This window comes from Pseudopipra pipra, chromosome 2, assembly GCF_036250125.1.
Source record: "Pseudopipra pipra isolate bDixPip1 chromosome 2, bDixPip1.hap1, whole genome shotgun sequence".
In the NCBI taxonomy this organism is placed as follows: domain Eukaryota; kingdom Metazoa; phylum Chordata; class Aves; order Passeriformes; family Pipridae; genus Pseudopipra; species Pseudopipra pipra.
The window spans coordinates 933146-949306 of NC_087550.1; the positions used below are offsets into that span (position 1 = coordinate 933146).

Consider the following 16161-nt stretch of genomic DNA (forward strand, 5'->3'; position numbering starts at 1 on the left):
CAACAGTGCTAGTTTTTCTTTTAAAGATAAGACAAATGCCCCACAGCAATAAATCAAACAAATGGCCACAGAAACATTTCCTTTCCTGTGCACCCTGTAAACAGGAAATTTCTGTCCCAAAAGCACACCAGCTAGAGCCTAGAATCAGGGATATAAAACATTGGAGGAACGATAGATTTAAGGTGACACATCCTCGGCAAGCTTGGTCAGAATAAACACCTCCTCAAGTCACAGACAGTGTGTTTGCTCTCAAAGCTAGATGTTTCTGGCTTCTGGGGATCTGGTCTTTAAAGTCACTAGGTGTGATATGGTTATGCATCAGAAAGTTAGTCAAAGAATTACTTGAGGATTTTAAAATTTACTGGCTATCATGCTTTTTATCCTGTAGAAGCCTAGACAGCTAAACTCGAGAGTTCCTTTAAAAGAGATGTAAGCATAATTCCAATAAATATTAAAAACTGCTAGACTACTCTTTTTGGTTAATTATGCACTCTCTGAATATATGAAGGTATGATTACTGGTACGGGTGGAACATTAACAATCTGATTCCCCTGGGACTTGTGCCTACTTGGATTTTGCATACTCAATGTAACAGGAAAAAAAACCCTAACCAACTGTTTCTATCTCTGTTGGTACTCCCACTCAACAAATTAGGTGATTTTTTGATTTTCCCCCATTATTCACAGTTATTCTGCCCTCATTTGTTGTCTTCAAGCCCATCAAAATTATTTTGGGTTAGGAGAGGGGATTTACAAGAATAATTGTGCCAGTATTTCTTGTCAGTTTTAATAATGTAAACATATATAGTAGTAAATAAACACCACCATAATTTAATAACTTACTAAATCACGATCAGATCTCTTAGCTATACCATGTGATGCCTCACTGGAATGTGTTCAGTAGATCAGGGACTAAACTTGCTGTCAGGCATATTTGGAAATCCTGAGCATATCAAAGAGCAGAACTGTGACTTACTCATTTTTTGGTGGTTAGGGGAGGTGGCAGTCTTTGACAAACCTACTCAGACTTTACCATGCTGCTTGTGTGCACCTGAGCTAATCCACAAACCAGCCATCTCCCACTCCTTAGCTGCTCTCCATTAAGACTTGCAAGTCTGTTGACTGCTGCAAGAGGCTGAATAATTGATTTCTGCAGCCGTGCTCCCGTGCTGGGGAAGCTGTAAGTGTAGCTCTGCTTCTGTGCTCCCTTGAGAACTGCACAGGTTCCCGAGCAAGGTCCAGCAGAATTTTACCATTCCCGTATGTGTGTGACGCATCCAGGTATTTCTGAATGGTTTACAGTCATTAAATATACATTATGGACTCACACAGATAGTCATTATACCCACTCTTCTGATGGAAGTAGGGATTTTTTTCCCCTTATTTTTTTCTTGTTGAGACAGAACAAAGGGCACACTCTGAAAATTCCCCTACTAAATCCCAGCCCTGAAGAGAGGAAGTTAGGGTTAGAGCTTGTTTGCTGGGCCATAGTGTCTGCCTTCATCCTCCTAGGCAGCAGTCTAAAATGTGTCAGCACAAGCACACTTGCACTGAAACATCTTTAATTTGCTTTGGTCACATCAGGGGGCTTGGAAGCCCTGGTTCCAGCCTCACCAGACCAGAAGGCACTGGTCTGGTGTCTGTATGCTGATTTTCCTCCCCCTATCCCCTTAAAAAAAAGTGAAGAGATGCTATAGCCAAAGTGTTTGAAGCCCAAGAAGGAAACAAACACTGACGTGTAATACACTTCTGATATCTGTTAGAGACAAACCAGACCACAGCAGCATGTCCAGGTTCTGAGAGGCAGGCAGATGATACACATCATCTTTAATTCTTCCTTTTACAGAAATTGAATTGTCTATCTCCTATAAAAGAGAATAGATAAATTATCCTAAAATTATCTTTCTCCTTGAAAGTGTAACACAAGAAAACACATCTTAAACCTCAGCACTTTCTAATGTAAAGGTAGGGTAGGGACAAGAAATCAGAATAATGGATGCTTTGGAAAAGTGCTTGTGCTTAAACAGTGCATTTTGTTCCTACTCCTATTTCTCTGCTCTTTGTTTGTTGTGAACCCTCATCTTAGAAACGAGTATTTCTCACTTTTTTTTTTTCCCTAGCCTTTCAGTATTTTTCTCCATATTGTTTGAGATCAAAATAGTTATCATCTGAATTTAATTTAGTACACCTTTCTCTGTGTGATGGGCTGCTATTTCAGAGGGTACAATGCCACTATTAATCATCATAAAGAAAATGCATGAAAAGAGTCCAAAATATGTGTCAAGCACTTCAGTGTGATGGATGCACAATAGATGGCACCATTATTATCACTCAGCAACTTGAAAACTTTTGATCCTCACATTTTCTCCCTTTCAAACATCATTAACTTGTTCATGAGATCCAATACTTTGTGAAAAATATATTACTCTTCTACTCACTTTTTCCTCATCCTTCATGCTGTATTGACAGAACCAGTTACCTGAAATTTCTTAATGCATTGTAAGTTTACTTCTCAGTGTATGAAATTGCAAAGAAAACCAAAACAAATGGTTTTATGGAAGAAAGTCAATTATATTGATTTTAATGTGTTAATGCAAAAGCAGAGTGTGTGAATGATTGTAATTAGGAAACTTACTTATTCGTCAGCATTTTATTTACTCCTCGGATTAGTTCTTTTTTGTGAAAATAAACTAAAACACCGCTGTTGACTGTGGCTGATATTCTTCTTCTTTTAGAATTGCTAGAAAAGTTATACAAACCTGGTGAGATAGACCTCTGCAGACAGCCTACAGATATTCCCTGATGAGATCATTCACATGACCTGGTCTAACCAGAACCTCCGTGAGACTGGAGGTGGGGATGTGTTTTTGAATGTGGAAATTGAGAATCATAAATAAATGGGGCTTCAAGCAAGAATTCTGCAAGTTTGGTGTAGTTGGCTATTTCAAACTTGTTCACAGACTGTTGCTATTGCGCAATATGTTTTATATATATGTATATATATATGTTTGAAAGGGTTTATTTGGTTTGGGACAAAAATAAAGAAGGGAATTAAGTCAGATGTTCACACTTCATTGTGCTGCATTTCATTTTCTTGCATGAAAGAACATACATGATTTAAGAGGGGCTTTTTTTGTTTGTGTTTTGTTGTTGTTCTTGTTTTTTATTTATGAGATCTTTGTTATTTCATAATTTTTCTAAAGCATTTGTTTAAGGAGAAATCCTTGCCTAGGAAACTTGGCTTCTGAGATGGAATTCTCCTGCTGTTCTGTGAAAGTATTGACATTGTGAAAGCTAAAGGCTGAAACACTAGAAGACAAACAAGAAAATTTGATTTTTACTTGGTCATTTGTGAAGTAAAGAGTATTTTTGAGTGGTGGCTGGAAACAGAACTGCTTTCAACCACTAGGTATAGTTGCCACAGCTCTTCTGCTCTCTATCATGATACAGTCAACCCCTGTGTCAGAGCCTATCATCTGAACAACTGTATGAGAAATCTTAAAAGCTAAAGTCATCCAATAATTAAACTTCCTATTGCAAAGGAAGTTTCTTTTTCATTTTGGAAAAAAACCTTTTCCAGTCTTAATGAAATTGCCATGAAGTTCCATAGTGTTTCATAAAAGTGAAATTCATAAGTTTCAATACAAAAAGAATGGCATAAACTATCTTTCTGAAGGCCCAGCTTAAAACACATTTGCCTTCATTCAGGAACCATTAATTCACAGCTACAGTATGTCTGTAGGTAATTTTTATTTCTTTTAGCAGTGCACATGATGTTTTCTTTATGACATTAATCTGATGTTAAAAGAATTCAGTCTTAAAAATATTACAACTCTTACATTTTTCACTTTAATCAGAGAGTATGGAAGAATCAATAGTTACTTAAACTTTGAAAGTTTCTGAAAGCAAACCTGATTATAAGTTAGTGACTTAATGATTTAGTACGTTCCTGGATAATCAATAATTTCTAGCTGAGGTTCTGTATCACTGAATCTCTTTTGGAAAGTTTGTAATTACACCACAGAAGTTTCTGGCAGGCATGCTTAACTGAAGAAGTCATAATCAACGACACAGACAGTGGGATCGAGCACACCCTCAGAAAACTGCAGATGACACCAAGCTGAGGGGTGCAGTTGACACCCCTGAAGGACAGGATGCCATCCAGAGGGACTGGACAAGCTGGAGAAGTGGGCCCATGGGAATCTCCTGAGGTTCAGCAAGGCCACGTCCAAGGTGCTGAGCCTGGGTCAGGGCAACCCCTGGTATCAATCCAGGCTGGGGGTGAACAGATCCAGAGCAGCCCTGCTGAGAAGGACTTGGGGGTGCTGGTGGGTGAGAGGCTGGACATGACACAGCACTGGGAGCCCAGAAGCCCCCCAAGAAACCCCCCGTGTCCTGGGCTGCATCCAGAGCAGTGTGGGCAGCAGGGCAGGGAGGGGATTCTGCCCCTCTGCTCTGCTCTGCTGAGACCCCACCTGCAGTGCTGCCTCCAGCTCTGGGGTCCCCAGCACAGGGAGGACATGGACCTGTTGGAGCGAGTCCAGAGGAGGCACCAAGATGATCAGAGGGATGGAGCCCCTCTCCTGTGAGGAAAGGCTGAGAGAATTGGGATTTTTCAGCCTTCCAGTGCCTGAAGGGAGCCTACAGGAAAGGTGGAGGGTGGCTTTTTCCAAGAGTGTGTAGTGACAGGACAGGGGGGAATGGCTTCAAACTGAAGGAGAGTAGGTTTGAATGGGACATTAGGAAGAAATTCTGTACTGTGTTGATGGCGAGGCACCAGAACAGGTTGCCCAGAGAAGTGTTCAAGGCCAGGTTGGACATGGGGCTCTGAGCCACCCAGCCTAGTGACAGGTGTCCCTGCCTGAGGCAGGTCCCATCCAACCCAAACCCTTCTAAAGTTCCATGTTCTGATGTCACAAGAAGCTGTGTTCCAGCAATGGATTTGGTCTCCAAGCCGAGCCACATTTGTCTCCAGACTGAGGGGTGTCCTGGGTTATCTGTCCTGTTGTGGCCCAGCGATGGCAGCACTGGAAGTGCCTGGTGTGGTATGGATCTTGTTATGCTGCTCTTGTACAGCTTCTGGATTTAAATAGAAAAATTTTTATCATCACACTGTGTAAACAATCCTGATACTGCAGGGAAGTCCTCACCAGATAGTATCTGGTTCCACAGATGGCCCTCTGAGGGATCTTGTATTTTTAATGTCTTTGGTAATGCACTAACAGAAATGAGGTTGAAAAATACAGTCTTTGTAACAGGCAAAGTAAGACATCAGTGATAAATTCAATTATTTTAAATGCATCAGACCAGGTTCTGATTTCAGTTACTTGGCTACAAACAGGCCTGCTGGTACCACAGTTTTTTGTGCATGTAAGAAGGTCAGGATCTTGTTTCAGGGGTGTAAAATGCATCCAGATTAGACTTTGTAATGTGTATTAGCAAAACTTTGTCCTTGGCATTTCCTTAGACATCAGCATTCAAAATATTTTGCAGGATGTTTTGTGAGTTTGATGATTTTTTTTGGTCAGTTTTTTGGGGCTTGATTTTTTCACTCTCTTCTTTTTTTTTTTTCATGACTATATAACTCCAAGCATTTCATGTACCTGCTAAAACTCTTGTATCAGATGCCCATTTCAGAGAGATCCAGCTGATACGTGAGGCTGGCTGAATTAGCAATGGTTGGAGAAGACATATATCCCTTTCCACTGTCTATATCAGATATTTCATAGGTGCTGTATGGAAAGGAAAACTGTACTTTAAATATAGAGTTAAGTGGCTAAATTGTACTTCATCTGCAGTAGTAACTTTCACTTTTATGAGGCAAGTGACATTCTGATGATTTGCCAGAGAGCTGGCATATTTTTACCTGTCATTTACCAAAAACTTACTGAGTGTATGCTTGCACGAGCTAAATATTGTTTGTTTTTTTTTTAAATTAAACTTTGTAAATAAACTTGTAAATTACTTATACTAAGAAAGATACATCTACATAGTTGACATACTCAGTGACTCAAAAAAGACAGAAGTCCATAAAATAATTCAGGCAGTTACAGAAAGAAAGCAAAATATGTTATTGCCACCCCCAAATCAAATTCTCCTAAGCCTATGGATTTTAATGGATTGTGCCATTGAAATGGCAACAAATCTCTGGTAATGCAGCTGAGAGCCTCCAAGCTTTTCATGCCAACACTAATTCAGCAAAAGTCTCATCTAAAACAAACTTCAAACTTTGTTACAATCCTTTATATGACAGATTTATCTGTGTTCGCTGATTTCCTGCCAACTGACTGCACCTGGCTCACCCTAAATTAGTTACAGTTAATTGTCAATAAATGTGAAGAAGGTCCCCTTGCCATTTTCTCTTGGCTGTGAAGTTGGTGAGTCTAGTAGCTATTTTACAGCTAGAGTATTGTTTAATACGTAAGTTTAGAGGGGAAAAAAGAGTAAAATTAATAGTGGTAGTGATTGGTTTGGGGTTTTTTTCCTATGTACTTTTTGGTGCAGGAAATATGTGAGCACAGCTGCATTAAGGTGTTAATTGAGGTGTTATTTAATTCAGCTGAGTCCTGGTTGGAGCGATTATAAAGGGTGTGGGGGTTGCTTTCCTTTCCACCCACCCCCACCCTCTGTGAAGGGAGAAGGAAGCCTTGCAGGTAAGGTTTTGTATCTCTGTTAGTCTGGTAATTTTTCCTCTCTGGTGCTTTTTCTTTTGTAGCAAGTTTGAAGAGTAAAGTAAAAATAGTTTTTTCTCTGCAGAGGTAGAGCAATTAATAATTTTTTTGTCCCTTTGGAGGATTTGATTTATGTATCTCTTGGCTTTCCTTCCATAGGTCTTGCCACAAAAAAATCTTGTTTTTAAAATGAGATATTTTGTTACTTTTAATTTTAATTTTTGTTCATCTTTTCACAGCTGTTGCAACTGAGGTTCCTGTTAATCCAGCATCCTTGTGGTTTGGTTCTGTTCTTGGTCATTTTATTCCTGTATCAGAAGGGCTGAAGCAGCCCTGGTGTAAATCCAAATGCTATAAAGGTTGATTATAGACTTGCAGTTAAGCTCTTTTACTGCAATGTAGCCTCTATTAGAGCAAGTGTTCTCTAGTTAAAAAATGTGTTTGCTTGAGATAAACCTGTTTCCCTGCACCTGTGTGGAAAGTGAGGCTTAGGATTCAGAGGAGATTAACGTTTTTGATTCTGAGTCAGTTTTCAGCTTCTCTAATGAAAGCCTCCTGTTGAATTTTCCTTGGGAAATGGAAGCTCTAGTTTGAACTTCGAGTGAAATATGCATCAGTTACTGTTCTTTGCTTCTTTTCCTTTACAAACTATCTCATAGAAGACAAGATTAGTTTCTGTAAGGCTTATCTTTTCTTTCTCTTACTCTCCCTTACCCTTGTCCTGTCTCTCCCTTTCTCTCCCTTATGCATTTTCCTTAAAGGTTGTCTTTATGCCATATTGCTGTAGATGAGAGATATGGATGGTAACAACCAAAATGGCAACATACCTGTTTACCTTTGAAACAAAATTGTTCTAAAATAAACCCTACATATCTGTGTTTACAAACACCAATTATTCAGTGTCACTTCACTCTAATCCACCCCAAGGGATTTATTAATAAGAACCTGGGTTACCCCCCAGGTTTCTTGTAGGCCCCCCTTTAGGTACTGGAAAGCATCTTATTGCTTTCTTAGCTGTAATATTTATATTACAGCTAGCAGGGATGTAGATACAAATGCCAGATTTTTATGGAACTCTAGCTTTCTGTAGACACAGTGAAAACAAAAATTATCTTGGACATTTTAATTAATAGTAAAGTAGGTAAATAACTAATGAATACCATCTGTTTGCTTACACTGAGAATCAAAAATGTGTCTGTTACTTCGGGGAAAGAATATTCATGAAACAGAATATTTCTTTTCCAAGATCCTGTTTCTACAAAACTATTTCTTTGAACTTGCTGTGGTAAAGTGTATATATTTTTAGGGCCTTTACTCATATTTGCTGTTCTACACTTTTGCTTTGGAACTCCTGTTTTCAGTGGTTTGCTTCTCCTTTCTTCTTGGGGTTAAATAGTCAGAAAAAGTCAAGGCAGAACAAAACTTTTCTAGCATCTCTTTCTCTTTGCTCTCCATATGCCTGAGAGGGGACAGAGGGAACTGGGACTGCTGGCTGGGGAGGGCACTGTTTTGCTGAAATGGCTGCTCTAGTGGGGCCTGAAATGAGCTCTTGGATCAGAATTTGAGAACTGAGGTTTATACAGTATAATTTCAGATGAACCTTTTGCTATGGATTGGTTTTGCATCCTTGGGTTTGTAAAATTGATGGGTTTTTAAATAAAACTTCCTATAATAGCAATATTAAGAGTGTGCCTTATCAGCCAGTATGTAAACATTCCCTTGTGTTACTGTAGTGTTTTCCCTATTTGCTTTTTAGTTTTTTTTTTAATTACTGAAACACCATTCACAAGAATTTTACAGTTGTTTATAACTTAAAAGCTCAGGAATATTTTACAATGCTATATTATAAAAAGCTACTTATGGATTTACCACAAGATTTCCCACATACTGGATAAATTACCTAACTGTTCATATACCAATGTCTGTGATACTTTTCTATGCTTTAGGGTAGAATTGACGTCTTATTTTTTCCAGCCAGGCCCGTGTAGTTAATATGGTTCTAATAAATCAGTGCTTGATTAAACAGACCTTCTGAAGAAGCAGACCTGAGTCAGAGTGCTGTAAGAGGAGGGGTGGGGGGAATAATAAATAGGTAAATGTTGCATATGTCAGTGATGTTGCCCAGAGAAGCTGTGGACGTCCCATACCAGGGAATGTTTGAGGTCAGGCTGGATTGGAAGGGGCATTGAGCAACCTGGTCTAGTGGAAGGTGTCTCTGCCCACAGCAGAGAGGTTGGAACTTGGTGATCTTTAATGTTCCTTCCAAATCAGGCCATTCTGTGACGTGGAAAATGTTGGTGCAGGAAAGCCCAGAGTGAAACACAACTGCTAGCACAACTCAATGCTGTAAAACCCCAAGCTTTTAAAAATTCAGGTTTAAGGGTTAATTGAGGGATTTTGCCTCAAAAGAGTTTCTATACTATACAGCAAGACTTCTGAGTGCAGTGAAGTGCTGTTTGTTCAGGTCTCTTAAACTTGGCTGGACTGGAACATATTTCTTTTGTAAAGTTCAGGACCTCTGTATGAAAGATAAATTCAAGCATTTTCAGAGCAACTTACTTTGGTTTTATAGTAGCCTATGAGGTAACAGTCTTGAGCAAACAGTCAGGGAGATTCTGAATGAAAAAGCATTTTTACCAGTGAGTATTTATTAAAGTATGGCAGTAAATGTGTACTGAAGAAATTTGTGGGGATTTTGTTTTGTTTTCCTCTACCCAAAGGTATATTTCCCAAGAGGTATAACTAAAACATTCAATAATATTTCTTTGTATAGCATCCAATAATGCAATGGCTGGAAGACAAGAAAGTGATGGAGTAGCTGGGCGGGTGCACTGGATATTATCAATAATTTTGATGCTGTGGAGTTACCAGAGCAGTGGACAAGGACAAGGTAAGTGAGGATCTTTTACTGAAACTTTTGCCATTTGCTTGGTGTTCTGTAGCAACAAGAGTGTGTGATGATATGCTGGACTTGTGTGAACTGCTGGCAAGAAATTAGAATATCAAAATCTGAAGTACTTCAATTAATAAGTCAAATGCTCTTTGGAGAATACCTCAGTGCTTTAAGGGATTATCCAGGTGCTTGAAGCTGTTTTCTTGTGCACAGTGATTGGAGTGTGGCTTGAAATAATCTTCCATTTTTATCTGTTGTTGGCTCTCTGGATGTGGAGAATTAGTTGTGGACAATTTGTATTACTTGGCTGTGATACCTGCAATGAACATTCAATATTCTGAAAGGTTTTTGTGGCCATGCTATAAATATTTTCCATGTTGTGTTCCTGTCTCACTGGCAGTGGTGCATAATAACAACTGCAAAAATGTAGACAGGCAAAAAAAAAATCTAACTTTCTTAAGGTTTTATTTTTGAAAAATGAAGCATTATTGCATGTTTCTGAGCTGAAGACTGTATCTACAGGCTGGTGACAAGAGAGGTAATAACAGGCTGTTGTATTTTTAATATATGTTTAGTATAAAAGATGCTTGTGTGTTCTGTCAAGCTGGGGAAGGGGGAAAACCTAAGTGATAATTTCGAGGCATTGCCATTAAAGGGAAGTGGATAGGCATTGCCTTTTGAGGTATGTCAGGCCCACTTCAGGAGAACATGTTCTAGGTGAGCTGAGATTTCTATGTCCTTAATTTATTCCTCAGCTGGGGAAAGCTGTCTGACTTCTGACTACAGGCTCTCTGCTGCTCTGGTCCATGGCTACAGGCAGCGTGCTGGCTGGTGTATGGATCCTGTGCTGGGGGGTTTCTCCATGCAGATTGGGCTGAAGTTCTTGGCTTTTGGAAAGGACAATGGTGTTGGCTTGGTGTAGTTCTAGGTTTAGGAGTTGGATGATATAAACTGTGATATAAACTGTATCTGCACAGAAAGGTGGGTTGGTTTTCTAAAGCTTCCAGTTCAATATTTTAGTCTTTGACTTGGAAAAGGAGGTATATTTGAAGACTGACTTTTTTTTGTGGTTTTGTGCTAAAACGTGACAGGGATGGTAAATTTTTGTGTTTTATGAAATGCTGGTGAATGGTACTGGAAAGAAACACAGATACAGTAACTGGAGAGTTTGTTTTCAAAGCGGGCAATGTGAAGACACTTGTGCTGGGAAATATTCTTTCTGTGGTTCTAAACCCACTTTGGGTTTCTGGCTGATGAGAAGTATTGAAGATTGCAGTCTGGATCTGTGAAATGATCTTTGTCATGTAGTTCTATGTTGTTTTTTTTTTTTTTTTTTTTTCTAATTACTAAATTGTAACTTAGAAAAATGAAACCTTTTCTTGAATGTAAAATGGCTCCCTAAAATTGGCAGTAACCCTTACTGGAAAAGGGATATGAACCTCCATTGTGCCATTTTGCTTTAATTTTTAATAACTTTGATAGGTTGTTCAGCAGCTTGTGAATATTAAGAAATACCTCTAAGCAGGCCCAGTATAACAAAGCAGGCTGTGTTTCAGTCTTGATAGACTTTGTACTCTACTGTGATGGAAGTGTAGTGTGAAAATATGAGCATACATTCTTATTAAACTGATGGGGACTTCTTGAACCTTCACTTGAGAAATGGGAATTTTTAGTCCTCTGGCAATTAAGTAGTAAATTATAAACAAGGAGCAAATATTTCCTTGGTATAATTACATAGGGTATTTGGAAAATGTGGAATGTCTTTAAGTTGCTGGATATATCCCTAATTTTGCCATGGGTTTCCGTTAACACTTTATTTTTTTAAAGTAAAAAGCAAAGCCCTTTGGGCATGCCTTGCAGGAGCATGGGAAATGTAAAGGAGAACTTGAGTAATTTGAGTAAAATTATAAATTTTGATTATTTTGGAGTCTATCAGGACAATAAAATGAAGAAATAATCATTCTGTGTCTGGGCATAGAACCAAAAGTGTTTAAAAGCCATATGGCTGCATTTAAAGAAAACAGCTTCTGAGTCACATAACTTCAGCGTGAGTGGGTTGCTATGGAAGTTAGAAAGAAACCAACACTTGTTCCACTTCCATTTCCAATCTGAATAGTAAACTCAAATTAAAAAAAAACTTTATTTTTTAACAGCTCTTCCTGTCTGTTTCCTTTTACATATTAACCCAAGCCACTCTGTTTTTTGATGTCCATGGAGCTGGATCTTGCTCTATTCATGTGTTGCTGCATCCATTCTGATTTTCTCACTAACCTGAATATTACAGGTTTACTTCCCTATATTTTGAACTCATGAGCAACTTTAGAAAAATATTTATTTCTTTAACATTGAGCTGTGAGTAATCTGAGGAATATTTTGAAACAGACTTTTTCTTTGTGAAAAAAACATATAATTGGAAGTCTGAAGCTACTTGAACAATAAGCAGACAATTACTGTTCAGTGACACTCTGAAACAGTGTTAGTATTGATACTTAAGACAGAAGATGAATAAGGAGTCATGGAATCTAATAATTCTCAGACTTGCAAAAGAAGTGTAGGTTGCTTAATATCTGGAATTTCATTGCTGTGGGGATGAAGCAGGTGCTCTCTTTGAAGCTCTGGAGATGCTGGATAAAACAGTGTCTGCTCTCTGAAGAACACAGCAGTAATGCTGGTGTCCTTGGATATATGCTTCCTGCTGAAGGAGATCCTTTCAAAGCTTTTTTTCAGAGCTGTCAGGGTACAGTGTTGACAGGTTGCTTTATTTAATGATCAGGCATAAAGGCTGTGCAACGTGCTACAGCCAAGAGGCTTCAGAGCTCAAACTGGACGTGCTAGAAAGCAGTGGGTGTCACTGGCTGGCCAAGCTTTGACCCCCCTGCCTGCAGGAACCTTTTTCCTCAAACTTAGGCTTATTTGGAGAAAAGCATCAACTTTTGAATTGAAATAGCATTGTAGGGGATTTTTTTTTTTAATTTTGTAACTTTAAGCAATGATAAAGCAAGTCATGCTCAGCCAGCATTACAGCTAACTTGGAATACACAGGAGTATGTATCAGTATACCTTCAGAAACAGTAAAAAGGAGTCTTTGCTGGACTTCAGAATTATAAGGTTGATGCTTAGAGCTGAAAAAAAGCATTCAAATTGCCTCACTTTCACCTTTTTTTATTTTTTCTGTGTTGACAAAAAACCAAATCTGCCCCCATAGATGCTTCAAACCCAATGAATAACAATATCTTTTCTCAGTCCTGAAATCATGAGATTACTGTGGCCCAGTGGTGGTGCTAAGGAAGGCAGATTGAGGACACCTAAGATTTCCTCACAAACCTATCCTTAGTAACTTGTTTTGACTATGAAGACTGAGCTATAATAACTATTTCTAACACTGTGTGTTGCTGTGGACTGAAGCAGCTGTGTATAAGTACCTTCCTCTATCTCAGCTGACAAGATAGGGACAGAAATATTTTGTATATATGGAGTGTGTGTGTACATATACAGTTGTTTGACACTAGATGTATAAATGACTAGTGATTTTGGTTTAAAAAACTGTAAAATGCCAGAGAAGTAAAATCTATATGGAGAAAGCAAGAGTCTTGGAGCTGGTTCCTCATTTCACACCTCAGCTGATCCTGATGGTCCACTGGTGCTGCAGTGCCATGACTTGCCTCCAGCACTGCCCAATCTGCCATGTGCATGTGTGTGTAACTTGCCTAGTGACTCCCAATGTGAAGATGAACAGCTCCATGGTGACATGGAGTGGGATCCAGGAGGCAAAGCTGCCTCAGGGCTGGGGGAGGGATGCTGCCCAGGCCACCACTGTACACGAAGAGCTCAGCTAGCTAACAAATCACCCAGCCCATCCAAAGCCTGTGGCATAACCTACCAGTGTAGGATGGTTTTGCACACTTGGAGGAAGAAAGTTAAGATCCATTTTAGGTGTCTAACGTGAGGTGACTCAAAGGGTTCTTTTTTAAATGTAACTTCCACTATCTATAAATCAGTCCTCTCACATCAGGCTTTTAAACCAGCCTTTAAGCAAATGTGCAAATCCCCAGGTAATCTATAAATGCTTTAAGAGGAATATAATGTACTCTAAAATACAGTTATGCGGAAAAGGTCATGGATGTCTTGGTGGGCAGAGCAGCAAATGTGAGTCAATGGCATGTCCTGTAGCTGAGGGAAATGAGCCAGAGGCTGTGTGGCCCTAGCAGGAGCATGGCAGGCAGTCTGGGGATAATGGGGATGCAGCTGAGGTGCTTCATTGAGCCTTGGGCCCCTCGGTACAAGGACAGGCTGGAAAATGTGATGAGTGCAGCTGAAGGCCACAGCCATCATTGGGGGCTGGGAAATGGATGTGCAGGAAGAGGGAGTGAAACTTTCTTCAGAGAAGCACAAGAGCGATGGTAGTGAGGTTCAGCAAGGACAATCACCGAGACAAGGAGAGGATTATTCATGTTTTCCAGTCAAGTACTGACCTGGGTTACCCAGAGAGGTTCAGGAATCACTGTCCTTGGAGATACTCAGGACTTGATTGGACAAGGCCCTGGGCAACCTGATCTAAATTGGAAGTTGGCCCAGCTTGGAGCAGGAGGTTGTATCCATATGCCTCAGAGGTCCCTTCCAAACTGATTTCTTTCCATGATTATGCGAAAACATTTATCTATAGAATAACTGCACTTCCAAAAATAAGAAAAATTACATGCTTCCCAACAAACCAGCACTATAATGCAACTCTCAGCAACTGGGCTGACTTCAGCAAAATCTTAGCCCAGCTCTCTGGAAGAAGTTACTTTTTCATTTTTGTTTAAGAAGCAACATATCAGTTTTTTTGCAATTTACGGGAAGGGCATCAGATTAGAGCATAAGCTACTGGGCAAGTATACTTAATATTGCTCACCATCATCCCTCAAAAGGATTGTCACACCTCAATTGTTTCTAACAGAGATTTGCCATTTCATGTTTCCTCAGACTATGCCAGTGTGTGTCCCCCATGGGAATCCCATTCAGAATTGGCTGAGATGAAATGTTTTTTGCAGTTTGTGTTGTCAGCAGGACTGGAGCAGCTGACCCTGGAGCTGGTCTGCTGATCCCTCCCTGGTTCTGCAGTGAGGAGGCAATGCCTTACTCTTGTTGGGCAAGATGGGAGGAAAAAATCTCCCTTGTGATTCCTCCTGAACCTCTGGATAGCCTCCCTTCCTCTCATTAGCCACAGCAAATACAATGTAAACACCTTCAGATATTGAGGGAGATAAAAGGAAAAAAAGACAGAATAAGTTTGCAGACTTTGTGGACCCTGGCAAGCTGAATTTCTGTTCCTAGTTTCAGTCTCTCTGTGTGCTGACATTCTGAAATATGAAACAACTTCTTTTGGCTGGCAGTGTAAGTGGCAAAAGTTGCAATTGTTTGTCAAAAACAATGCTTTGCACTTGCAGACATACTAGAAAAAAGATTCTGTGCATATGTAACATGTATTTTAGAAATGTACTGCATTTTGTAGAAGGTACTAGGGCTTCATGTAAATAGTGTGATACTAATGAGACTTTCGCAAGACAAAATTTGTGAGGCAAGTCAGTACTCATAAAAGTGGGAGTCCTAACATTGTGTTATTTGTGCTGGAAGAATTTCTTGTCTGGAAAACAAATATTTGGGGTAGGAGAACTGTGGAGAGAGGTATTGCTGGAAGGATCTCCTGTACCCATTTGAGTCACCCTCTAGTCCCTACTTGCATGTCAAACTCTACTTAAATATACTGTAAAACTTCTTCAATTTAAAGGAAGTAATCTCCCACAATTCATATCTCCTTTTAGGTAATTAAGTACTAATGCAATACATATGTACTTTTAATGTCTCTCCAAAGATTATCAGGATGTGTCATAGAATGTATTAAATTGTTTTAAGGTACTCAGTTCATATCCTTTTAATGACAGTGAAGTTCATTCCAGCAAAATAAAACTAATCCATACTGCTTTCCTGTGAAGGATCCTGTTGCAGAGAGCTGGTGAGCACTCACCTGGGATTCCACATTGAGTCTCTGATAGACCTGTGCTTGGATCTAAAATTAGATTCAACCCAAATAACAAGCTTAAATAGTCTTTGCTGCTGCACTACTGCCTGTTCTGCATCCAGGTTGTTACAGTAGGAGTAATTTGGGGTGGGACAGTCCAAGCTCTTCAGGCATGTCGTATTACATTGCAGTAGTTCCTTCTTTCTTGCTCCTTCCTCACTGTGGAGTTCTAGTGGGTATTGGAGTTAAGGTGTGATGAAGAAACTGAGTAACACTGGGGCTAGACCTGTCTTCTGTGTCCTCACTGTAGGTGTGTGAAGGCAGTCAGAGGCATTTGAGGGAGTTCTTAGAAACAAGCCCAAAGCCTTTGTTCTTGAGGCCAAGATGTACTGTGGTGGAAAGAAAAGAAGATGTTTGTGAATAGTACAGCTAAGACTCATGTTCTCACTCCTGCTGGTACAAATTCAATGTTACGGTTTATAGGTGGAGAGGAAAGGTGGATTGTATGGATATCTACATATAAAAAAGAGTTTAAACTGCAAAGTTTAATGCAAAAAGCATCAGCCTTAATGCAAACAGACTGCTGTGTTTCTTATA

General features: G+C 39.5%; 1 protein-coding gene across 1 annotated transcript in view; it reads left to right on the forward strand.

Moving 5' to 3' along the window:
- Positions 1-4914: 4914 nt before the first annotated feature.
- Positions 4915-16161, forward strand: part of ROBO2 (roundabout guidance receptor 2) — a 1041091-nt gene continuing 1029844 nt past the window's right edge. Inside the window, exons 1-2 of the mRNA XM_064642976.1 lie at positions 4915-5044; positions 9444-9560. Of these exons, the coding sequence (XP_064499046.1) occupies positions 4936-5044; positions 9444-9560 (226 nt within the window). The 5' untranslated portion in view covers positions 4915-4935. The remainder of the gene's footprint in view (positions 5045-9443; positions 9561-16161) is intronic.